This window comes from Photinus pyralis, unplaced genomic scaffold, assembly GCF_008802855.1.
Source record: "Photinus pyralis isolate 1611_PpyrPB1 unplaced genomic scaffold, Ppyr1.3 Ppyr1.4_LG2, whole genome shotgun sequence".
In the NCBI taxonomy this organism is placed as follows: Eukaryota; Metazoa; Arthropoda; class Insecta; order Coleoptera; family Lampyridae; genus Photinus; species Photinus pyralis.
Window position 1 is genome coordinate 44,448,095 of NW_022170403.1, and position 27,761 is coordinate 44,475,855.

Sequence of the window (27,761 nt, forward strand, 5' to 3'; positions counted from 1 at the left end):
GCTGAAACTGAAACTACCATTCTATAGAAAAAAATTGTTCTTGGATTTATTAATTTAAATTAAAGGAGAGAGAACGGTCACAGATACGCCCACACAAGGTCGTAATTGAACACAAACACTCAATACAAAGACCCATTGTTTTAATTACGAAGAAAAAAATTCATATCATATTGCTTTTCAGCACCATCAATAGTAAAAACCTTCTATGCCATCGTTATATACAGACTCCTGCTGATTATTTTAAGCTGAGACGCAAACTAAAACTTTCGATTTAATAAAATTCATGTAGGTGCGCTAGCAACTGGAACGTTTGTTGTGTTTCCACAATCGCCTATCTCATGATCCATCTGTAGTATATTTAAATCTGTGGTTGTACGGAGACTAAACAAAGAATCTATTAACTAAATGATTACATTTTCGAAAAAAATTACACATTTCAGACGATACAGTGAATAACAACTTATTGACAAATTCAAAGTTTCCAGCCTATGGTCAGCGCAGCATATCTCTAAGTAGTAAGGAATGAACCGTTATAAATATTCGATAAAGCCTGAGAGGCAAGCACGCGTAGCCTGCGGAGTCGCGCTAGCTTCTTTTATATGCGAAAGTAATTATCATAAACTTTTTCTTTGTGAAAAACGTATATAAATTATTGCGGGGATTGCCATAAAAGAAATATTTTAAATGGCATTCTTTCGTAACTCGGAGAAATCACGGCGCCGTATATTACACTCGTTTTTTGGCAAACACACTTCTAAGTAAACACTTAGAACTGTGCACCCATTTATGTATCAAATGGCATGGCAACCATTATCATCCAAAGAACTGAACCGAACCCTACATCTATATTCGCTAATTATTGCAAAGCGAAACAAAACAGCTTTCCCTCTTTAATTAGTTATTTGACAGCCAATAAATGCGGACTTCCTTTAGAGCACGAACGCGAGAAAAAACAAAGGCGGATTCGGTAATAAATTATTCGAAAAATTTCGTGCCGCAGAAACATTCCCGAAATTTACATTCATCCATCCGCAACGCTGGCGAATAAAAACTATACTTGATACGAACTTGTAATACAAATGATGAAAAATTAGGTACCCCTTAATTTTGTATGATTTGGAGTAAAAAAATTTTCGCACTTTCTTTCAGTTTTTGCACATTAAAATTTACAAACTTTTATGTGTTAACAATGTTTGTGTTGGAAATTTTGCAAGGGTTGTCAAAGTTATTGCCATAAATAATTGAGGAAGCTTTATCGATTTTCAGACATTCTGCCATTTTAGCGTATGTACCCTACATCTGATAGTGAGTAAACATTTATAATGCAGCCCAGTAAGTTGTGTCTAGGGAGTATGCCAGTTTGTGGGCCAGCCGTTTAAATTACCATGCGATCACATATCTCGTTGAAATGACAATATGTTGCTACGAGTAGGTATTAACTACTGCACTGCGACGAATAAGATCGATCTTTTGGAACCAAGAATAAGTTGTGACACGTAAAAATAATCGAACTTCAGGTTTTATGAGAAAATCACGATGTCCTAAAGATCATAATAAATGTGGAGGGTTATTGTGGTCTTCCTTTTTGGCCTCCCTACAAAAATGTACCTTATTTACTTTACAGTTTTTTCTGAAACGAACAAATTTTACTACTTCTATAAACTAGCATTACATTTTCCTTTTTTTTTGCTCCTTATTCTGCCACTTTTTGGTGTATGTAGAGAAGAAAAACTCAACTAAGCAATGGATTCTAAATTTATTGACTTAATCCCTTTTCTTACTTGCTTCTTGTGAAGACCGTTTTGAAGTACAAATAGGCTGCTATTCTGTTTTATCCTTACTAACTATGTCTCCCCTTCCTTTTCATTTTTATATACGGGGTGAGTTTTTTGTGTGAATAGTATGGAGATTTCTCATCATCATACAACAATGCTAAAGTGTATATCTCGTTCAATCTCGGCATACAGATTGATCTAATTGAATGAAAAGAAAGATCGATACAAAAACCTAGGTCTCGTATAATGAATGGCACCTTTGATTAGCGGTTCAAGTGTACGGTCACTCAAAATTAGGTGTGCCGACGGCAAATCTACGTATAGTATAAATAGTTATTTTTCTACAACTGTCAAAAATTTCGCGCATATGACTGATATTTTAACTCGGCTTCGCCTCGCCAAAATACCTTCAGTCTCAATGCGCGAAATTGAACTTCGCGCTCTTGTTATAACTATTATATAACACGAGCGCGAAGTTTAATTTCGCGCATTGAGACTGAAGACTGAGACTGATAGGCGCCACTTAGTATTTAGTAAATTCAAAAGAGAAGAAAGAATACTTGCCGAAAGGGGGAACTAAGGGATCCTTATTTTGGTCTTGATAAGCTAAAGAAATAAAGTAATTGACAGGGTAGAACATATACAATAATTGTGGTCACAATCGAGGGAAACTTAATAAATGATCGCTTTAACACAATTTTTAGAAAGCAATCTGGAAAATTATCAATATCAAAACAGGTTTCCGCAGAAAACAACGGAGCTATAATTGTTAAATGACAACTGAAACAAATGTAGTAATTACAATTCGATTGTGTCGAAAACTAGTATGTAACCACATGTTATATCAAGGAATCGTCGAAAAAAATACATTACATTTGAAACTCTGGTCGTAATGGCCTTTTGAGCTCTGAAGGATGCTTTTCTGCCTTATCTGTAACAGATAGAAACACAAACAAAAAAACACAAGAGGGACGTGAATAGGGCCGTATTTAAATACTGCGATAGCACTGTCTAACGTGCGACACTAGGGTAATTAGTATACTACAAACTGTAAATAAGACTAGAAATAAGATAAGAGTCAATAATTCAATTTACCCAAAATCGTCCTGAAACCTTCATTTACCGAAAATCGTCATGAAACCTTCATTTTCATGCCTACTTGGATACACGTGCCAGGAAATGTTAGTTTCCATGACCAGACCACCTTTTCTGCCGTCACTTTACAGGCCACACCTCTCACCTTAACGCACATGTCACATTGGTAATTTGTATAATGACTACTGTGATCACTGACAGATCAACATTGATCAAAAAATCTGCACGAGAATTGAATTTTACATTTAAAAACGAATTCGGGTAAAATTTAAAACAAAACTCGTCAGTAAAATGATACTACTTGACTCGGAAATTAAAGTACTCGCTCCCAAAGGGGCTCGTACTTCAAATATTTCCTACTTCTCTGAAGTACGGCTTGCACGCATGGCAAAATTAAAGAAGGGATAGAATTGTGTGCAGCGAAGTACACTCGGATGGCCTCTAGCGGCAAACAAAGAGCTACTGTAAATGAAACCTACAATACTCAACTAACTATGCACATCTAAACTAAACGGGTTTACAAAGAAAGGTGAAAGAATATCACTTAAATTACAGTGACTCTTTAGAGACAGTTGTGACAATACGAGCCCAGCGGTCATGTTGCATCAAAAATTCAAATTAAAAGTATACAATACACGTACGGCATATGTTGCGCACACTTCAGTACCTATAATATTAGATATACTTGATGCAACATGGCCGCCGATCTCAACAACCAATAATAAATTAGACACTCTATTGTCGCCACTGTGAACTGTCTCTATACAGTCACTATAACTTAAATGAGAGTATATTTAACTTGTAAAGGAAAATCCCTCTACTTTACTTTTTTGATTAACACCCATCCCTTCACCCAAAATCTTTTTCGCCAATGAACTAGCTACACACGTCCAATCAGATTCATTGATGGCTATAAATCTACTCAAATTGCAGTCATTTTCCGCAAATCCCACATGCCGCAGCAACCCAGATAACGACAACTACAAAACAAACATTTTTACTGTAAACTGAAACAGTCACGCCGTATCCCACAACCAGTGGCGTAGCTAGGGTTCTCTGGGTCCAGTGCGGATCCAAATTTCTGGGCCCCCAAAGAAATACGAAATATGTGTGATAACCTAATGGGAAACATTTAAACAAAAATAAGCTATATTTGGTTTAGGAAATTTATTTACAGCGTTTTGTGTAAAAAAAATACATTTAAGTTCTATAAACTTATTTTACATGCTTTCGTATTAGCAAAATCAGCAATAACAGAATTGAAATCAATCGTGCAGCTGTTTTGTCAACTGCATAAAAGTAATGAATAGCATAGAACATAATAGAATGAATTACGAAGGCCGACTTGTTTTAGCTCATTTTTGATTAGCTTAAAAATGGTCAGAACTTACAAATTTACTTACCTTTATTTTATTCGTATTGTAACGTGATTTATAAATTCGGGTTCGATTTATATCAATATTTATTAAACAAAACTAAAACACTATAAAAACTGTACAATTTATATCCACTATTTATATTACACCCTTCGCAATTTATATCAGATTTTCGCGCTCAATGTTTCGTCCCGCTATCGCGCGCGTAGAAAATTCCAGAGCGCCAAAGGCGACGTCACGTCTGGAGCGTTTCCGTTACAGTATTTCTGCAAACTATCGATCAACCACAGATTTTCAAAAATGTTGCATAATTTTTGTTATCCTGGCCGCGCGGTTACACGGATGAATTATAGGGCCCCTTCATTTCAGGGGCCCGGTGCGGACCGCACCTACCGCACCCCCCTAGCTACGCCACTGCCCACAACTCACCGGCGCCTTAAATTTTCAAACGCATTAAACAAGTCAGGACCGTATTTAAGAACCACTCGGTCACGTCACATAACCAACATTTTCAGAAATCCTCTAAAATCGCCGCAATCAAGAAACGAGTCATAACCGGTAAAAACAGAAACCAAAACCTCGTCATTCCAGCGATGGGGTTACGGCTGATTTCTCGTTGGTTAGTCGCCTCCTACGACACGCAGTGCCCTCTGAGGTAGGGTTATTTTTTCTCGTCTCTACACGGACACCACGAAATACAAAAAAGGTTTTAAATTGAATCAAAGAAAATGCTTTAACGGGTTACATAATTTCGATAATACGTCTTTTACTTTCTGTGTACAAAAACTGCGGGGAGAGGATATAGAATTGGCGGAACGGAATAAAATAATTTGCTGACGTGTCCAGGGTGGTAGTGTTTTTTAATTTATTCATTTAACTATTAAGGATAAATTAAATTTATCACGGTAGGAATTGATTTATAACATTTCATATACTTGCAATCACATTTATTACATTTAACACAAGAGCGAATTTTGTTATTTATCATTTCAGCATCGATCTTAAGACTGGAACTAAAAACAATTTGCTTATATATAGCAAACAATAAATCTGCTAGGAAAATATAGAAAGTAGATCATATTACACAAAAAGAATGAGCCACATTCGCTTTGATTCCTTATCGCCGGTAACTAATCTGTTATTGACTAGATGGCGCCTTGATAACGTTATAGAAAATTCGCCACAATACTAACTGCCCTACTTAATGCGTTCCATGTTTATGTTTATTGCTTCCTGTTCGTCTATTCATGCAACTTGTTACTTGTGCAATTTAGGATGAAGATTCCAACGACAACCTAATGACACTTAGGAAGGTCGGTCCACAGCTACTAATCTTAGGCTTGAATTTGGCAAGAGATTCATACACCGTGTTTTCAGAAATACTATGTCCATTATGTTACATACAATGCAGTATAAGAAATGCTTTATCCTCAAACTAATCATAAACGATTTATCTTTGTCAAATATTGTATTTTTTTTTCATTTCAGGTTACGGAAACACTGTGCCAGTAACTACAGAAGGAAGAGCGTTTTGTATAGTTTTTGCTTTAATCGGAATACCTCTTACGCTTACTGTGATAGCAGATTTGGGACGCCTTTTTGCTTCTTCGCTCTCTACTTTTATGGACCATTTGCCTAGGTGTTGCAGGTAAATTAAACAATTCCATTTGAGCCTATTGTTTCTTAATTGCACTTTAATGCGTTACAGAACTGCCACCGCTGTTGTTCGCAGACCTTCTTGTTACGCACTTGGATCGGTTGCCTTTTTATTCGTTTATTTGGCGGCCGGTGCGGGACTGTTTGTTGTTTGGGAGGACGACTGGACGTTTTTTGACGGATTTTACTTTTGCTTTATTACCATGACCACGATTGGGTTTGGAGACTTGGTTCCAAGTAAGTACGATATAAATAGTGCGATTAGAGTCCATTAAAGGATTTTATTTGATCTAAATTTTGTTTAAATATTTTTTCGACTTTGTATGCGAATACGGCCCTGACTGGTTAAATGTGTAGAAGCTTAAGGCGCCAAAAAGATGACTAAATTATTGCGGATTCAGAGATATTCCACTCCACTCGCAGTTGAGTAGAATCTCAGACAAAAAATTGGCGGACAAGATTTGAGCCACGGAAAGGGTGTGGTTTAAAAAAGAAAAGTAGTAGGAATTCGGTTGTTGGTAGAGAGCGGAGGGTAATATGCGTTAAGCCACGATAGCGTTTGCGTCGAGCGGTTAAAAAAGTTAGATCAACCACCCTCAGCGTATTAAGTCGGCCATCCGTAAATAAGTTAGGGCTGCTGTTTTTATTTCATTCAAGAATTGAGAAATACTTCTGCTTAGAATTTGTAAAATGCACTTTTTTCTAACTTATAACAAAACTTGGTACTAAATAGGCGGAACGCGGTAATGCCTTTCCGAAAATATAATTGTCAGACCTCGTATCTATCTGATTAAGTAATTCCTGTCGTTTGGTTTATTAATTGTCAGTTGCGTAATTTCGTTTCATTTTGAGAGTATGCATTCACATACATAAATGAGAACTTTATGGTCAATTTAGATGATCAAATAAAGCTTTAAGTGTTATTATCCACCATAAAGTCGATTTTTATTTCCTCCGAAACTAACGAGAAAGAAGTGTTCTCACCCTAAAAAAACGCACAAAGTAGGTACTTTGCGAAATCGTTAACGATGGTGCTACGTTTGTGCTGTTAACGATAACTAATTACTCGAACATCTTATTTAACTAGCTAATTGTTGTAACATTGGGGAAAGGAGTTTTTTTTTGCCCGTGTAAAGTTTTGTATTCCTCTCTCATTTAGTAGCGTAGTAATGTTCTGACTTCAAGATGTACTTCTACCCTAAATGTGTTATATTTACCGCAGAAAAGCGCGTTGAGTCTGTATATCACAATTCGTTGTTCTTTACCGTGACGTTCCGTGGCGGGCAGCGGCGCGGTGTCTTTGCAGCTCTTATATTAAGAAGATAGTGACACCTGCCTTGCATAGTTGGCAAACTGACATCAGAGAGTGGCGCTTTGAAGTATGGTGTGCGTGGTATTAAAATGAATCAACTTGAAGGGTGGGTTGATTAAATTAAGTACCTAGTCAAAGAAACACTCTGCTGCTCAGTTGGAATGAGGGCGAAAATATAATAGTTAAATAATCTCTTTCTTCTGCCGACAGCCGACGGCTAGCTCATGATTATTAATCTTGAGTTGGAGGCTCTTAACTTGTCACGATTCTGGATGACCACTTGATTGCAGTTAATAAAAATAAAAAATATTGCTACGTATATTAAATAAAATTCATAATCCAAACTCCGCTTTCGTTTAAATCCCTCCTAATTTGGTTGATTGGTCTCTTTACATTGCTTACTTACCCATTTTTAAACGATGATAATAATTACTGAGTACTGCGCCATTTAGAGACACAAAAAACTGTATCCAGAGACACCACTGTCCCTAGAACCCAGGAAAAAAGTGATCGACTTAAAACGGGGACAGAAATCACCCCAATGTTACAATGATTACAGAGAAGTGGTGGGGTTTGAAAAACCTACAGAGGGCATTTTGAAATTTAAATTTATTAACTCCTGTTTAATACGATTCAAGTGCTCTATCCTGCGCCATCTGAACCTTTAAACCAATACTGCATCGACTACGGTGTCGGGACCCTAAAAAAACTCCCAAGACCACTTATCACCAATTCTAGGAAAAATATTATTCAAAACTTTTTCTTCTCTTCCTTTTTTGTTAGTGCGTTTAGACCTACCTTTCGTACTTTTACTTTCCAGGCTAGCTCGGATCAAAAGACCACTAGGAAAGAATTCAATAAATTCTTCCTTCACGGTAGGTAAAATTAATAATACTCGGGTATATCTTGATAGATTACTCAAGCGTGCTTTGGAAATAACAACCTTTTTTTAATAACTTTTATTTGTTACTCACTTGTAAACGTTGATTAACAAGACAAAACGCAAACGAGTAAACGTCATCTTTAAACGCTACTGACTTGTAAAACTGACAGCTGACGTGTAAAAATTTTACAAGTTAGTAATCTAGTAATTTCATTGGCCAGAATTAATGTGAAGTCTCTGTTACATGGATAACATGATATTTTAGACATTTCTTTGAGATCAATTTAAGAACTAATTATTGACGTTTACTATTGTTTACAAATGAGTAACAAATAAAATATTGTACATTATACGCCAGGTAATAGTTTTTACTGGCTCTAGGAGATGACAGGCTCGCCTGACGGCTCGCCAGTCAACTTCTCCTATCGCCAGTAAAAACTCACTTACCTGGCTAATAATGTAAAATACTATTACCGAAAACCGTCAAGAAAATCTAAATTTCAGGGCTATTTTGACATTAGAAAGTTGATCTTTACCTGACTAGTACTGTAATATTTTTGCCTGACGCCCATTACAGTCCTAGTACATGCAAAATAACAATTAGATCATTCATTGAATAAGTTATTCAATCAACGATTGGATAATTATAATGCAGACTATGTGGATATTTTTAAATATTAATATACCTACACAAAGGATAATGGTTTTTTATTACGAACGATTAATGGATTATGTGTGGAAGTAATATTCCTTTAGTTTTGCGCCAGTCATTAAAAGGTTTCTACGCCTTTTCGTACCTTTTTTTTGACTTTGTGGGGAGCGAATATTTCACTACAGCGGCCGCAGCTTCGGCTACATTATAACAACGTCTTGCATAGGTGGTACTCTTCTTCACTGATACCTGCTTTTGTACCTAGTTATAAAGACTGTATAGTTGAAAAGTACAAAGTATAAACTGAAAACTGCGTTAAAATGACACTGACTGTTTTAATTATTATTATTATTATTATTTTATTTGAATTTAAAAATTTTATTTAAACGAAATATTTAAAATTGTGTAACAAAGAAGAAAACAATAATTAACTATAACAAAAAAATTTCGTCGAACTGTTTTTCAGTTGGGAGAGTGCCCAGGATACATGCACTATTTCCACGTTGGATGGCCAAGCCAAGGATATCCTTTGAAATAAAAATTGTTTAGCGCGTTTGTCGCCGGATTCCGCAATTAAGCTTTTGCCTATTTTATTCAGAAAATCTCTTTATTCCTTGCACCATGGTCCAAGTGTTTCGAAGGCAAGTCCCATAAATATATAATCTTTCTTTAGATCTCGATATTTGTTGTGTTTTTTTGAGCATGCCTCTTCTGCTGCAGCTCCGGCTCTTATTGAAGTACTTTTAATGTTTGTTTGGGAAACAATTAAATAAAGTGATTTTAGCATGCGTGATTAGGTATCAAAATTTCAAACATGAATAATTTAATTTGGAAAAGTTTTCTACATGTTGCGGTTTCAGGTAAAATTTTATACATAATATGTCATGAAAGTGAGTCTACCTGACTTGGAGGCATTAAAGAGATACTCGGACGCTACGCGTCCTCGTACTTTTCAATAAGCCTCCGCGTCATGTAAACGACCACTTTCATGACTTATTATGTAAATAACTATTACATCAACATCCCTACTAGTCTACTAGACTACTTTAGTAAACAATGTTACAAGTAATCCTAAACAAGTAACACCTAAATCATCAAATAAACGTTCATTGAGAAGCAAATTAGTTTATTCCACCACTGATAATTCGCAAAAAACGAATATAATGAAGATATAATTGGGTAACTCATCGTCCTAGAATGTCAATGGTTGCACTAAATTGTAAATTTATTTACGGATATAAAATCCTAAATAAAGTCGAGTCGTGGAAATTAACGACGTCTGCAGATTTGCTTCGTGGTTCAATGTTTCGCACTGCGTACATGTTCCAAGTAGATTTCGCCTAGTTTTGAAATTATCTCACACGCACTATTATTGTTCTAAAATACACAATAATTAGGCGACATTATTAAATTGATACTTTATTATTATCTGGCCCTCACGATAAAGGATCTTTGGCTTAACAATTCTGCACCGCTAGAAACGAATGAAATATAATATAATTCTAGGTTAAATTTTAAATAAACTCAGTTGACATACCAGTAGAGTATAATAACAAACGAGCATTATTGTCTGGATATTTTCCGGGATTTTTCTTTCTTGTGTAATAGAGAAAGGGATAAAAAAAGTATAATACGCCTTTTTTAAATCCACTTTGTAAAACGCGTCATCTATTCTCGTGTAGCGCAAAGGGACAATTTATTATTAAGGGTTTGTAACAACGATTACTATTAAAATCTACGATAGCTGCCTTCCCCTTTCACATTGCTGTGTCCGGAACTACGAAATATCGATGTTCAAATCTGTTTCCCTTTTTCTCATCTCACTATTCCATTCTTTAGACCATGCTGAACTTAAGATTAACTTAAAGTTCATAGCATCGATTATTTTAGTCATGGATTTTATGGTGCTCTTAAGCTAAGTACAGGCACGAGTGTCCACAAGATTCCTGATATTTCAGGGGCGTGTTATTTTCGTAGAACATAAAGGGATTTACGATGTTATTACATTAGAAAATACGAGTAGTTTTTACCAAAGTAATTAGAATGCTGTGTTTAATTTGTGGTAAACGTTGTAGTACAGAAAGCGCAGTTTCATTCCAGGAGTAAGTTACAAAGTAATATGCACTTCGTAATTTTTAATGTGAAGTGAATCCTCCTTTGCGCCGCCTATTGTTTTCATCTATTTACATTTGGATGTTTTTGCGCATGTGTAGGGTTCTACTTACGGTGCAAAATATATCTCTGTCTGTGTTAGGTACATATGTTGACACAGATGCTTCGTATTGAATGTAAGTTGGACATATCTATGTTTTTTCACTACTAGCGTCTGATGACATGATTATTAACCTTTTTTCCACTTGTAAAGTAGGCTTTCTCGGCATTTGTTCAAAGTGGTTAATAATGTGGATATTATTAAATAGTAGCGTTGAGTGAAATTCACTCAACGATAGTAGTCAATAATAAGAACTGTCACGCTGTCACTTTTAGAAAATACAACCCGAAATTTCTCTCAATAAACGTTTGGACAAGTTCCCTAAAATGAATAAATGCCACCATCCGCCATTTCCAGAGTAATTACATACCTAAAATTATCACATTTTGAAAAAATTCGAACGAAATTACTCTTTGAAAATATCTCAATGACAGAACAAAATACGGCCTGTTTGACTTGTACTTCTACGTACTTGATTGACATGTTAAATTAATAAACAAAAAATTCTGTCCAACCGTTCACTTTCTTATCAATATAATATGTTCATTTAGAGGATTTCAAGTGCCAGTAGTGAAAAAAATAGTATATATACCACGGTAGAGAAGTGTATTATTGCCTGAGCACCAAGATTACATCTCGAGGCGTGTAAGGTGCGAAACCTGTACTTCTCTACCTTGATATATAATGTACTAATATGTGATCAAAGTGTGAATCAGGCATAAAAAAATAAACCCCTAAAGAGCGTCTAAAAAAGCGGAAGAGCATCTCGGTGTGACCCCACGGAGTCATTGGATTTGACCCATTTTCAATTGGCTTGTTCGAGGTCTACGATACTTACAGGTCGAAAAAGTCACATGACCTTAGGAGTCAGTTCGAGACGCATTAAATACATTACGGCTTATGGAAAATCCGTGCGCGACTTCACTATTTATTTTTTTACTCGGAATCCGTTTAACATAAAGCCACGAAATTTCAATGAGAGCTGGTCAATGGTACAGACAATTAAATTATGGTGTTTGTTAATTTTTAGTAACACTGGAAATAATTAATTTTAAGGTTTAAAATCTTTGAAGATAAAACGACGATAGTAAATCCGTGTTTTTCCATATTTCCACCGTCATATTTCTGTTTCTAGGAACGATATCATTATAATTCTTTCAGTGTCTTAAACTAGAATGATATGCGCATCCAATTATGCATATATAATGCCATATCTTGTATTAGTGTAGATTTAACGGGCCCTACAAAATCGCGCATTAATTATCCGCGTAGAGCAAAATTCACCATGCGAGAATCTTTTTAGCGCATTTCCACAAAAATAAAAAAAAATGCGCTATTGTGGCCACTTTGTCCGTCCGTCCGTCCGTCCGTCCGTCCGTCCGTCCGTCCGGCTGTCCGTCCGGCTGTCCGTCCGTCCGTCCGTCCGCTCGTTTTGCGACGCTACTAGTTTTTTATCTTAAGAGCTATTGTTCTACTTTTTTCGCTATTTGGTTCGTTATGGTGTCGAGTCTTGTACCAAGGAAGGAATTTTTTTCTGTACCGCTTACAAAAAAAGTTATTGTAAAAAAAACAAAAAACCGTTTTTTACATGTTCCATAATTTTACACTTTTGCCGTTTATTAACGATCCTAGAGATCGTTTATAATTTTGCATTGCTATCTGTCGTCTGCCTGTTGGTCTGTCCGTCTGTTCCTTTGTCTGTCTGTCCATCTATCTGTCCGTGTGAACGATAACTTTGTTTAGAAATGTTCGATCGCTTTTACATCTCCGTTAGTTATGAACTGAATTGCATGAAATTCAATATGGGCATAGCTTTAGCCATATAATACGCAACGCCAAAAGTTGAATCGAATCGATTCAAAATTCACAGTGCCCTTTTCGCATCTCGACCATTTATAAACCGAATTGCAAAATTTTTTACTTATAAAAGCATTTGAATGAAATTTGATACATAGGCACTTGGAATAAAGGAAAATCAACTGCCAATTTCAAAATTTGGTTTTGCGCATGCGCAGTGCCAACTTTTTTATTTATGGAAGAATTTAAACAAAATTTGATACATAGGCACTTGGGATAAGGGAAAATCAAACGCCAATTTCAAAATTTGGTTTTGCGCATGCGCAGTGCCAACTGTTTTATTTATGGAAGAATTTAAATGAAATTTGATACATACGCACTTGGAATAAAGGAAAATCTAGCGCCAGTTTCAAAATTTTATTTTGCGCATACGCAGTGCCAACTTTTTTATGTATGGAAGCATTTAAGTGAAATTTGATATTTAGGCGCTTGGAACAAAGGAAAATCTAACATTAGTTTCAAAATTTAGGTTTGCGCATCCACAGTTCCAACTTTCTTATTTAGAAAAGCATTGAAATGAAATTCTTCTCATAAACTGACATTGAAGTAGCACGACAAAAATGGATTGCCCATGTGCAGCGCTATCTTTCATATTTGTGGCCGGATTTTTACGATTTTATAGAAGTTGCATCTTACAAATGGGAAATGAATGCAAGTGGAAATGCGCTTTATGTAAATCGTTTACGATTACTTTTTAACTTGTTTGTTGTTGGTACAATTGTATCACATATATCGAATGAATTATGACCAAAGGACACAAAGATGTTTTTCAGAAGGAATTTTTAAGAAATGGTCTTTTGTTTCTTTTTTCAGCAGTTTTAGTAAATAGCGCGGCTTCAGAAACACGCGAACGCGCAATGGAAATTATTATTTTTTAAATAATTATTAGTAATGGACTTTCAAATAGTGTTTGTAATATGTAGAGAACCATTATTACATACAGTTCAAAGTATGGATATTCTTTTTATAATCTGAATTAATATTAATTTTACATCTATTTTCCTTATATGAAAGTCGCTTTATGACCAACCGAACATTGCAGATATATTGTCATCCTCTACATCAGCATCATCAACGAATACTTCCATTTTTATTCGCCATGATTATGACATTGTGACTTGCTCTTCGCGTTATGTTTTACCCAATTTAACATATACATTTCATTTTGAGATCGTATTTAATTGCCACTTACCAGTGGTAGACATCTATTTAGTTTCTAATGGTAGTGCGAGTGTTATAGAGAATATTGTGGTGCACACAGAAAAAAACTGAGTGGTCTCCTTACTGGTTATTATTATTATTCCAGAAGTTACTAAAAGTGCTGAAAAAAGGAAACAAAAGACCATTTCTTAAAAATTTTTATGTTAAACGGATTCCGAGTAAAAAAATAAATAGTGGAGCCGCGCACGGATTTTCCATAAGCCGTAATGTATTTAATGTGTCCCGAACTGACTCCTAAGTATCGTAGGCCTCGGCTTGTTACATGTGGCATATAAATAGGTCAACTGTGCAAAAGTTTGCACCAAATCGGTCCAAGTGTTTGAGAGTTATCGTGTTCACTGACATGACAGACGGACACCATCGACTCCCCTATAAAGCTTGCATCGCTTTGCTCTGCCGATTAATTATGTCGTTCTCTGAGGAATCATTTCGCGGAATGGTCATTTCCGCAAATTCGCGAGTGTCTATAAACATATATTATTAAACCATGAAAAAAATGTCTGTTAGAATTAACGTACAACTACTTGAATATTGCATGATAACTGCAACTTTGGAATGCATTAAGATTTTGTTCTGTCAAAAATCATTGAATACCTACACATAATATATCTGCAGTTTGAATTGACATTTGACGTGGAAAAATGTGGGTGCTTCCTTAGTATACGAACTGCTAACTTTTGAGATTAAAAGTTACTAAAAGCAATGCTATGCTACAATGTTTTTCATTGTAACACTTTTTTCTTCAGATTTAAAAACCATTATTTTGACGTTATTCTCAAGTTTGAAGAAAAAATAGCATATATAGCTGAAACACTGACTCGCTATAGAAAGTCTCACTTTAACTCCTATATATAAATAAATCTATATAAATAAAAATGAATGTTTTTCTAGTTCGGTGTCACAATGATGATTTTGTACAAAACAGTTGTACAAAGACAGTGATTATAGTCGGTTTTTTTTTGGTAACTCATCTCTTAAGTTGGCAGTTACTAGTTAGTACAAGTAGGTACTTCGTTGGGTACTTCCATGTTTGAACTTCAAAATGTCAGTCTTACTACGCTGCCAACCTAAAACTTAACGGCATAAAAAGTGTTCCCAACATAAAACATGTTAGTTCTAATGTTCCCTATAGTTTCTGATAATGATTTTTTTAATTAAATTAAAGCACCGAAATAGAAAAAATAGTATGAAAAACGCGTGTTACAATGCTTTATTGTAATACTCCTATCTTGCGGACACTCGTGGCTACGCTTCGCGTCGCTACTCGTGCCACAAGATAGTCGTATTACAATAGGTCGCATTGTAACACTTGTCTTTCAATATACTATTGTATGTTTGTATGTCTCTTATGCCTGCCTAAACCGTTCATCCGATTGCGATGAAACTTTGGGGAGTAGTTGGACATATGTCCGGTAAGGTTTCTATATAATAAAAAAAATTTCCGTCTGTCTGTACGTATGAATGTCCCTTATGCTTGCCTAAACCGCTTATCCGATTGCGACTAAACTTTGGTGGTTAGACGTACGTCCCTAAACTGTTCATCCGAGTGACACTATAAGCTAAGGCAAGCAAATAGGAAACTCTTTTCTTAAAAATAGCCTAATTAATTTAGGAAAATAATCGTCCAGATATAAAATATAAATTTGTACCTACCTACCCTACATCTGCAACTGCTTTAAAAACATATGTCCGAATATTCTTTTTATAAAAAGAGCAAGGTTTGCCGTGACTACAAAATTCATTCCAACCTGTGCCTCTGAGGACCACTCACCCAACATACAATTAAGTCATAAAGGGATTAAATTTACCAAAGGTTTAAGAAGTAATTTAAAATTTACTATAAACTACAGTAGGTACAACGAGGTACTCATTGGTACGGGGTTTCTCTCGCTTGGAAAGAGTGTCCAAGATAAGGATGTCTATCATGGAGATCGAAACCATAGAAGATACGATGATAGTCAAATTAGAGAAAAGATGCGCAATTAAACCATTATTATCGTGCTTTAGAGAAAACCAAAAAATTCCGATTACTTCCGAAGATATAACAGAAAAACCGAAACTTGCCGATTTTATGTTTATTTTTTGCTGGTGTTATTTGAACAGATACAACAAGAAAGACAAAAGACACTTTCTCATTGCCAGTTTTTGAACTCTACAAGACAGCACCCGCGCACAACTTGCGAGCATACCTATCGAATAAATTCCTGGAAAATAGAAAAAATGTTAGATACTATACTATACTTGCACGATTAAGATGTTGTGCGTAGATGCACCATCCTGTTGAAACCAACAATTTCCAACTTTTGTTTTTATTTGTGTGACGTACATTACTTGTATTCGTAATATTTTCCCAATATAAAAAAGTATAGTTTGTGATAATTTCCCCGAAACAAAACGTTGTATTAAGAACCTTCCAACGGTGCTCAAAAAGGGGCAATGAGAAAGTAGATATTTTTTGGAAACAAGAAAACGGCAGTTTTAGGTTCTAATGTAAACCCAAGTGTCTTCAAAAAGTAGATGATCGAGTCCAATACTACACAGAATTCCTTCCGCTTTTGAGGTTTCGACTAGAACCAGCAGGATTATATTGTGCCAGTAGTAATGACAAATTACCGCAACTTACAACGCCACCTGAAGCACTAAATTCATTACTTTTTTCAGGGCAAAACCCTCTATCGAAGCATTTCTTGCAGAATATTCAACAGTTATAAACCTATGTGTATTCCAAATGACATCATTTTTTGGTGCAAATATAATTCGGGAAAGGGGTTTCAATCCAAATTTTAAGGTACTATTTTTTCTGTAACCAACATCATACACATCCATTCCAACATGTAACTACGAATACGAAAATTATAAACATCCGTGCGAAGCCGACCCGGGCAGCTAGTATACTATATTTCGCACTTATAGTAGGGGAGCTAGCACGAAATCCACTGAACGAGAATGATCAAAATTTTAACCGATGGAGTTCCATTTTGCCCTATCAGAGTATGCTAAAATCGATCGTCTGCCGCCTCAGGTCATACGACTTAAGGCGCTGTGGGTACTTCTTGCGGTACCAATTGTGAAAGGTTGTTTTTCGAGAAAATAAGTTATACACCAAATGAAAACGTTGATAATAGCTTTTAAAAAAATATTGAAAAAAATCGCGCACATTTGATAACTCCGTAAAAAAACAATTCTTAGTCGGTTTTTCACGAACTTTCGACGGATATAACTAGCTTACAGTTGGACGAATGAAGCTGATTTTTTTTACAGACTGATGATAGGTACTACTAATGACTTAACGGTGTTTCGTTTTTAAATTTTTTCTCTAATTACAAGATTATCTTATTATCTTAACATTATAAGATATCTTATAATTAGAGAAAAAATTTAAAAAAGAAACACTCTCATAGTCATTGGCTGTACCTATCATTAGTCTGTAAAAAAATCAGCTTCATTCTTCCAACGGTAACCTAGTTATATCCGTAGAAAGTTCGTGAAAAACCGACTAAGAATTGTTTTTTTACGGAGTTATCAAATGTGCGCGATTTTTTTCAATATTTTTTTAAGAGCTATTATCAACGTTTTCATTTGGTGTATAACTTATTTTCTCGAAAAACAACCTTTCACAATTGGTACCGCAAGAAGTACCCACAGCGCCTTAAGTCGTATGACCTGAGGCGGCAGACGATCGATTTTAGCATACTCTGATAGGGCAAAAAGGAACTCCATCGGTTAAAATTTTGATCATTCTCGTTCAGTGGATTTCGTGCTAGCTCCCCTACTATTATACTATATCTCGCTTGGCACGATAATTTATTCAACAAAAATAAAAAGCACGTTTTCATTACAGTGTCGCGCTATTGTCGGCCTTTCGAAGTCAAATTAGTTTTGTTTGCATTATGTGAGCTGTAGAAAATTGTTGCTGCTGATGGTTTCTATACCTATACTGGGTATATTTATGTAACGAATGTATGATAAAGCTTTTGTGGGGAATTTTACGTCGTCCGATAATTGCAACCCAAATTGCTTCCATTTTCTGGATTTTCTATATATAAATGTTGTAAAGGTTAACCAATAACCCGCCACCACATTAAAACCGATATGTACAACGAGCTGAGATAAATGTAACGTAAAAGGGTTGTGAGATTCATTGCCCAAATACCCGGTCACGTTTCAGAACGGATAGTCATCTCTTATCTAGAAAGAGATTGCAAACCACATATACAATCGCCACAAAGAAGTTGATGCGATTGCTTGGTTTCATTTAATAAAGTTTGTGAGTTGTATTGTAGCTCTACAGCGCAAACGCTCAGCAATTGGAGATTGAAAGTGCAAGATTACTTGGTGTGGGTAAACGTTTCAACATAACAAGAATCTGAAGATTTAATTTATTCGTCTTTATCTTTTATGGAACAAGTCTAAAGCATATCCATTTTCTTTGCTTTAAAATCGTAGGGATTTAGACTGTCTAATGCGACACCTTCATTTCGGCGCGAAAGGTTACCAACAGGGATAATGGGAACTGCGACATAAAATAAATCCTCTACACGATAGGTACCTACTTCTTTTATTAATAATAAAGAGTTGCAACATGAAACTTGAAAATTATCTGCGGCTAACGTAAATGTCAATACACTACACAGAAAGTATTTGAGCGCTACCCTATCGTATGTATAAATCCGATGCCCGAGTATAAATCATACGATGACAAAATTTATTCATTTTTCAATGATTCGCCATCATAATCATTCTAGGATGAGCAGAAATTTGATTTGTTGTCTTCTGATGAACATGGAAGAATAATCGACAACTTCTGTTCGTCGCTGATCCCTCTCCATCTCCCCCTCCCCTCCTTTCCCCTCTCCTTCTTTAAAAGTTCTAGCAATTGTAATTGCTGAGATCTCATCCGGACAGCCAGCCAGCCAGTCACAACCAATAGTATTTGTTTCCAAAATGCGCTAATAATTAAGTTGTTATACTGGTAGCGCTATCTAACGGTAAAATTATAGCACTTCCGAAAACCATATCGAAATTACTTTCTTCAATTATCGATCTCACAAGTAATCTAACTCAAAATAGATTAGAGCCTGCACCTCTACACTACATCAGAAAGCTTTTAGTGAACATTTGAAGTCTCTATATATTGTAATTGCTGAGATCTCAGTCGGACAGCCAGTCAGCCATAACGAATATAATAGAGTATTTTTTTCCAAAAATGCACTAAAAATGAATCTGGAGGGAAACCAAAGTCTAAAATGGAATATTTTCTCCTTGAGTTAAATTCAAAGGTGTCTGATACTTATTTAAGGGATTCATGTGGTCGTTCTATGGTACACAAAAATGGGCATTATAATTAGTGTTCATAATTACTCATTTTTTAAATATTTACATTGCTGTGTACTATATAAAACAAACTTATGGAGTACTTTTGCTTTACAAGCTGAATCCAAATTATTGACATCAGGCATGTATTTTATCTACGTGTATCATTACTACGCCTTTTAAAATTCTTACCCCAAATCTATATGAAATGTGCGCCCTTACGTACTTCTTAAACACGGTGCACAACCCCCCGAGAAACACTAAAAACACGAAATTACGCAATTAAGGTTTATAATTTTAATAAAATAAAATACATTGCGCAAACTGCGAGTTCGTGATCGTATATTATGTATATTTTTTAATATTCACCTAACCAATTAACTTTGCCTGACAATGCTCCATTTATATTCAGTAATTATAAAAGTTTTATTTATATTTGCCATATTTATCGAATGTTTCGTTTTATTACGTGACCGAAAAAATTAAGTTCGTAATATAAATTATTTCGTATTGATTAATGCGAAAAAATGCCGATTAAAACGAAATGAGATAATACGCACGGTTCCCGGTTTACCTAATTAAATTCTTTACGCTCTTTCTTGCTGTGTACGAATACAAAACTTGAAGCAATATGGCAAGTTTATCGGATATTAAATCAAATTTTGTTATATAGGTATTTTATCAGCAATGAGAATAAACCATTGCGGATGCTTTATAAGGGGCCCTTGCACAGATTTAAATCTTATTTGGAGTGGCGCAAACGAAAGTATGTTTTATATAAATAGACTGGGGAAACATTTACTTTTCGTTTTGCAAAGATTTGTAGAGATAATGTTAATCTTTTTGGAAATGTTGTCCCTTCAAATGACCTTTAATCTAAACACAAACGTTTCAAGACTTAATCAACTCTCTATCTTCAAAAAGCCCCTCTATTTGAGACACCCTGTATATGTCTACACAAGCGACACAATTTTCTAACCATTTTACCTCTCAATCATCCTGTTTTTGATCCAATTTGTCAATTTTTTTGCAATGTCCTCGATGGTTGCATGGATTGCGTAATCTAAATTTTTTTTCAGAAGGACACTTGAATTTTTAATTTTTTAATTTAAACATTTACCTATTCTGATTTAATAAAGGGTGCTACAAGTTGTAATCCATGATTTTCCGATTTCGCTTTCGTTTTTAAACAGCTATGCAGTAGGGTTTTGCGGATGAGATAGAAAAATCTGTAGCGAAAATCGTGAATTACAACTTGCAACACAAAAGGGAAAGGCAAAGGGATAATGCTTGAGAACATGGCGCTTACATGGGAAAAGTCGCTATTATTATACTGGGTGTCCCATATTCAATCGATTTGCATTTTGACAGCTTTGAAGATATTTGTATTGGTGGTTTGTGATTTGTTTAAAATTGAATTTACAAAATAAAAAATTCGAATATCATATGACTCATTTAAAATAAAGTAATAAAGTACAGCGGATTTTCAAAAAATTAAATATGTTCTCAATTATAAAAATTATTACATAGGTTTAATGCAAATATTTCTCATTTTGATTCGACAGATCTAAAAATGTATGAATGAAAAAGTTAAAGGTATTTTTGATTTTTTTGACGATGCAAGGTTAGCTTATTATGATCGAAAATTTTTCATTGTCTAGTAACTAGTTGCTTAAAATGTAAAAATAATTAATTTCACTTTTCACAATTGGGATTACACAATTTTTTTAAAACTCCTTTTTTCGTTGATATCGCACTCTGCTATTTCGCGTACGGATCGATACATGCGTCACTTGCATCGTACCGTGCCGATGTGTTTACATTTTAGCATTCTGCCGGGTTTCCGTTATATATCCGTCAATATCGAGCGTTTCAGCGGTTTTCAGTTTTTTTAAATAACTTTTTAATCGAACTCACATTTGCAACATTTTTACACGGAATATTAAATAGCACACAAACTGCAAAGTTTCCCCGTTTAACGTCAATAATGAGAAAGGTGCACATGCAATCCCAGTCAATCAGGGAACTGCGAACTAGTTAAACATAGAGAAATGTCATCATAAGCAGGTCATGAGTTGACATATGATCAAAAGAGAATGAGGAAAGAGAAGCGGTAGACAAAAATTATTTGAAAAGATCGAGTAGGTGAATGTAAAAGAGGAAACAAATGAAATGAGACAATCAGATGATGCTGTAATGACAAAGAAGAGGGAGAGAGACGAATGAACTGAAAGAAGAATAGAATAAGAAAGAGGACATGGAAAGGAAATAAAGAAGGAAAGAAACAAAACGGGCGAGAAGAATGGCAAATAATAGAGGGCTGGAATGGAGGATAAAGCACAACAAGTTAAAAAGTAATCGTAAACGATTTACATAAAGCGCATTTCCACTTGCATTCATTTCCCATTTGTAAGATGCAACTTCTGTTAAAATCGTAAAAATCCGCCCACAAATATGAAAGATAGCGTTGCACATGGGCAATCCATTGTTGACGTGCTACTTCAATTTCAGTTTATGCGAAGAATTTCATTTCAAAGCTTTTCTAAATAAGAAAGTTGGAACTGCGCATGCGCAAACCTAAATTTTAAAACTAATGTTAGATTTTCCTTTGTTCCAAGCGCCTAAGTATCAAATTTCACTTAATAGTTCCATAGATAAAAAAGTTGGCACGGCGCATGCGCAAAATAAAATTTTGAAACTGGCGCTAGATTTTCCTTTATTCCAAGTGCCTATGTATCAAATTTCATTTAAATTCTTCCATAAATAAAAAGTTGGCACTGCGCATGCGCAAAACCAAATTTTGAAATTGGCGTTTGATTTTCCTTTATCCCAAGTGCCTATGTATCAAATCTCGTTTAAATTCTTCCTTAAATAAAAAAAGTTGGCACTGCGCATGCGCAAAACCAAATTTTGAAATTGGCGTTTGATTTTCCTTTATCCCAAGTGCCTATGTATCAAATTTCGTTTAAATTCCTCCATAAATAAAAAAGTTGGCACTGCGCATGCGCAAAACCAAATTTTGAAATTGGCGTTTGATTTTCCTTTATTCGAAGTGCTTCTGTATCAAATTTCGTTTAAATTCTTCCATAAATAAAAAAGTTGGCACTGCGCATGCGCAAAACCAAATTTTGAAATTGGCGTTTGATTTTCGTTTATCCCAAGTGCCTATGTATCAAATTTCGTTTAAATTCTTCCATAAATAAAAAAGTTGGCACTGCGCATGCGCAAAACCAAATTTTTAAATTGGCGTTTGATTTTCCTTTATTCCAAGTGCCTATGTATCAAATTTCATTCAAATACTTTTATAAGTAAAAAAGTTTGCAATTCGGTTTATAAATGGTCGAGTGCGAAAAGGGCACTGTGAATTTTGAATCGATTCGATTCAACTTTTGGCATTGCGTATTATATGGTTAAAGCTATGCCCATATTGAATTTCATGCAATTCAGTTCATAACTAACGGAGATGTAAAAACGATCGAACATTTCTAAACAAAGTTATCGTTCACACGGACAGATAGATGGACAGACAGACAAAGGAACAGACGGAGAGACCAACCGGCAGGCGACAGATAGCAATGCAAAATTATAAACGATCTCTAGGATCGTTAATAAACGGCAAAAGTGTAAAATTATGGAACATGTAAAAAACGGTTTTTTGTTTTTTTTACAATAACTTTTTTTGTAAGCGGTACAGAAAAAATTCCTTCCTTGGTACAAGACTCGACACCATAACGAACCAAATAGCGAAAAAAGTAGAACAATAGCTCTTAAGATAAAAAACTAGTAGCGTCGCAAAGTTAGCGGACGGACGGACGGACGGACGGACGGACGGAAAAAGTGGCCACAATAGCGCATTTTTTTTTTATTTTTGTGGAAATGCGCTAAAAACGATTTAGACGGTAAGCGAAAACCATATTGAAAAAAAGGAATGAAAGCGAAGGCAAACAATGATTTGTATGGTTCTAAATATTGTATATTTTTATAGGGGGTGAATTTTTTCGAGTAGGCAAATCACATCAATTTACTTATTTCTCGTGGACGCCATAGTAGATCTTTATGTCATTCGTTAGAGAAAAAATGACAAAACAAGTGATACTAAACACTTAATATCTCATTTGGGAATCAGCCGGGAGGCATGGGCTTCGATGTTTTTTCAAAGAATATCATCCAATCACATGCTTTAACAACATTATTAGCTGACAATACAGCTAAGTATGCTTTATAATACCGGTCGTAAGTGTTTAGTATTGCTGATTTTGTAATTTTTTTTTCTAACGAATGGCAAAAATCCAGTATGGCGTCCATAACAAATAAGATGTTGATGTGATTACTCAAAATTCACAAGTAATAAAAATGTTGTTTTAGCAGTATCAAAAAACTGGGAAAAAATCACTAAAGGTTTCTTAAAATTATTTTTTGATATCTTTGAAAATAAATGAACGCCAGCGCATTTTCGAAAATGACATTTTTCGGTTTTTTGACAATAACTTCGTTATTTGCACAGTTAGAAGAAACTCTGAACGGGAAGCTTAATCTACATAAAATTCTGCAATTCTTTACCCATGAGCGACTTTGTATCTCTTACGGTTTATGAGATGTCCATACTAAACATCGGAAAAAACTCACCCTGTATATAAAAGAAAGTCGTGTATGTTAGTTACGCCACTTATAATATAACACAAGAACAGCGGGACCGATTTTCACGGTCTTTGATTTGTTGGGTTCGTCTCCTACCCGAACGGCAGAATAATTCTATATATAGAAAAAACACGAAAACGTTTATTGTAGGTACAGTTTCTAAGTTAGTAAAACACTTTCCAAAATTCCCACGGGAACGGGAACAGGACAAAACAGAATTTTATGTTTTGCAATCGAAAAGAGACTTGACATTCTTTTTTAAGGGGTACTCCGAAAGAACTTCCCGAAGTTCCTACGAGAATGTGTTGTGTTTAATTACCTATGCCGAATCCTTTTCACTATTTTCGGGCTATCAAACCCAACGAGATCAAGCACCTCTGCATATATATATATATCTGCGACCATTGACCAAAAACTTAGCTGGGACTTGTCTTTGAAGCCGAGATGCCCGTACGTATATCCGTAATTTTAATTATTTCTTTTTACAATGTAATAATAAAATATATCAACTTTACAACTTTGCTTTTGGTGTTCTACTTCAACTATACTGTAAACCTCCGCAGTTCTAATTTAATAAGCGTGTACCTGAAACCATAAAACATTTTTTTTACAGTAAAAGTTTATTTAAAAATAGAGGCTGATTAGGAAAGAATAATGTGCGGTTTTAAGGGTTTATTCAAAACGATATGATTGTGGCGGGCTCTGTGACGTAATAAGCCCGACCAATCAGCTCCTAGAACCATTCAGATGACATAACGACTTGGCAATGTAGCAGAATGTCATTTGTAACTAGCGTCACCTGTCACAGGCACTTGTCACTTGTTGTTCACTTTCGCGTTAGATGCAGTTAACCATGCCTCTTCAAACGTCAAATCCGACAAACGTCAGACTCTCGCACAAGGTTGCCGGCTCACTTCTACGTTTAAACTAATAATGATAGTGCTAAAGTACAGTCGTGAGTCGCAGTCTGGACAATACACGATTCCGCCCCCGCCGGCATTATTTTGTACCTATTTTATTCAATTTTACTTTTCCGTCAGGTGGTTTGTGGTTAGGTCTATTTAATTCGATTATTATGTAAACCTAATGAAATAAACAAACAATTGAGCAGTATGTTTAGGGGGGAGGGCGATTGCCCCTGTCGCCCCCCCCCCTAAAAACCGCCCCTGTACGGAACTATAAATTCAGCTTTAAATATGTTTCTTAAAACGTCAAATCCGACAAACGTCAGACTCTCGCACAAGGTTGCCGGCTCACTTCTACGTGATTGGCTGTAGGTTTGTGACGTATTTAGACTAAAGCGTTTCAAATTCGGACTAAAAACACAGCTTTTCAATCATTTATTTTACTCGCAAATAAAAATTTAGGACACACGGGTCTTTTTATTTTTAATGTAGGTTGTAGATCAGAAATAAAAAATGAAGCCGGGATGCCCCCATTCTTCAAAAATAGTATTTTGGCTAATAACCTAAATAGAATACTAACGCATTAATTTAAATTTCCAGAAAAACCGAAGTATATGCTGCTTTGCACGGTGTACATACTGATAGGATTGGCGCTTACATCCACCATAATCGAGTTGGTCAGAAGGCAATACCTACAGTCGTGGAAACAGCTGCAGGCGATGTCTGGGCCACTGGCCGAAAGTCTTCGCAAAATGGCAGATAGTGCCCCTGGCATAGACGTTTCGGCTTTTCAAAACGATTTAAAGAAAGTATTAACTGTGGTAAGTACTATACATTTCGAAGTGGTATGGGTAATTCTGATCTTTCGTAGGTTACGATGCCCAAACGGTTTACGAACCAATTAGACAAATACGGGAGGCGACCCAAACAAATTCAATGGGAGGATGCCGTGGAATCTGTAATAAGGGATATATCAAATGGAACCCAAGAGAGGCAAATTTCACCGCCAGTTGTTAAAATTGTCATTTACGAAAGTTCTGTTTAACGCCTACTACGATGTTCAATTATATTAAACCGATGTATCGTAAGCAATTTCAAGATTTCAGCAATTACTGTTTGCGTTAGCTTTTTGAAGTTACGCACAAAGCCATTCTTCACAATATTTTGTATAAATCACATACTCAAATAAAATACAGATTATTATATTTGCTTGCCTCTTTTCCACTTCTACAATTGACAATATAAATAGTAGCACCACCGGGTGACTGTAAATGAATACACAGATTACAAATTTTAATTGATGGACTGTAAAAGTTGTAGAGCGTCAAGTCATGACAAAAATTCGAGAGCTCATTCAATTATAGACATGGGCATGTGCGAGTGTCGCTTGGAGCGCCACACACTGAGCGTGTTTAACCTCGTAGGAGAGATTGAGAAAATTTTAGATGTGAGAGGTATACCGTCACTCGCGCCAACTGTAGACTGTTCTTCACCCCCCGTTTTCATTCAAAGACTGCTTTATTTTCTATGTTTGAAGAATTTTAAGTCGTCGGGTTTAAGCATACATCCAATTGAAAACATCTGTTAACTACCCCTATGGATGATTCCACAACGTTGTGTTCCACTTCAAGAAAAGAATTGTAAAAAAGAGGTTAGTTGTAAATTGTATTGTTTTGTCAATTTCAATCGACAGCTTTACGATCCGTTCAAAAAAGAGAAATTCTGACCTAACTTTAAATAAGAGATCCTAAAGTAGTCGAGAGTTCAGAGGTCATTTCTGTAAATTATTAGTAATTTCAATTTCAAATCATTGATCGATTTAGAGGTAGTAAAAGCACCTTGAAGTAAATTTTATCTCTTCAAATTTGTGACAGGTAGTCATTTAGTAAACAGAAACTTCAATAGATAACCTATGAACATAAGGAGATGCATCCTTAAACCACCCTTAATATTTCTTGTGATTTTAATTAATGTACCGTAATTTGTTACTTGAGATTCGCTGGGCAGTGCACAGTTAAAAAACCCCCAATTGTAGTCAGATTTCAGTTAAAGAACAGGAGATCGCTTGTGTAAATCAGGAGGCTAAAAAGGTAACAATTAATAGAGAACCGTAAAAACTAATCGGAACTATCTTTATGATACAGTTTTCTGGTTGCAATTTCACATTTGATAAAAACAGACGAAATTGTCAATCATTTATTTATTATTATTATATTCAATCCACCATTAAATCTAGTGTTGTTCTTCGCTTGGCAACAGATATCAGTTAATAATTTCATAAACAACAACATAGACATATGAAAAAATAATACACATACGAGTATATCACTATGTCTACTTCTTAATAAATCTCACTGTATCTTATGCGTTTCAAGAGCAAGGCTCAAAACTCGGAAACTTCCACTTTTACTTGTAATTAGTACAAATATTGTGGTTTATTGGTGTTTTTGTTTTACTTTTTGTACGTATAATCATACAGTAAACAACGTTGTTTACTCTATGTTGTAATATAATATGAAAATTTTGGGGTGTAGCTCCTTGCAAAAACAATCAGTAGATTTTGCAACACTACATTTGTTTGCAAGCACACACTGTAACATATTTGCCCAATTCTATTTTCCTTAAGGTAATAGGTGTCTGATCTACTCAGCTTTAGGCTTTGCCAGTATAGACAATTTTATACGTGTACCACTCCATAATGAAAGAGACTTTAGAAAATGGGAAGGGAGGGGGTAAACAAATGCTCTACCCTTCATGGTATTCTAATGAAAGGTCTGATCGAAATAAATTGGTTTGTATAAACTATAACACTTTCCCGTGCAACTCTTTTTCGAGATCAGTGAGCGACGGTGCCTGAGGGGTGGGG

At 35.4% G+C, this 27,761-nt stretch overlaps 1 protein-coding gene across 1 annotated transcript; it reads left to right on the top strand.

The window, feature by feature from the left end:
• Positions 1-427: 427 nt before the first annotated feature.
• On the top strand, positions 428-26,081 carry LOC116164042 (TWiK family of potassium channels protein 7-like; the record flags this gene model as incomplete). The annotated part of the gene is made up of 5 exons (XM_031478168.1): positions 428-515; positions 5,735-5,894; positions 5,955-6,139; positions 25,496-25,716; positions 25,767-26,081. Coding segments are annotated over 5 exons (828 nt in total), but the record flags the coding sequence as incomplete, so codon positions are not given.
• Between the last annotated feature and the right edge of the window lie 1,680 nt (positions 26,082-27,761).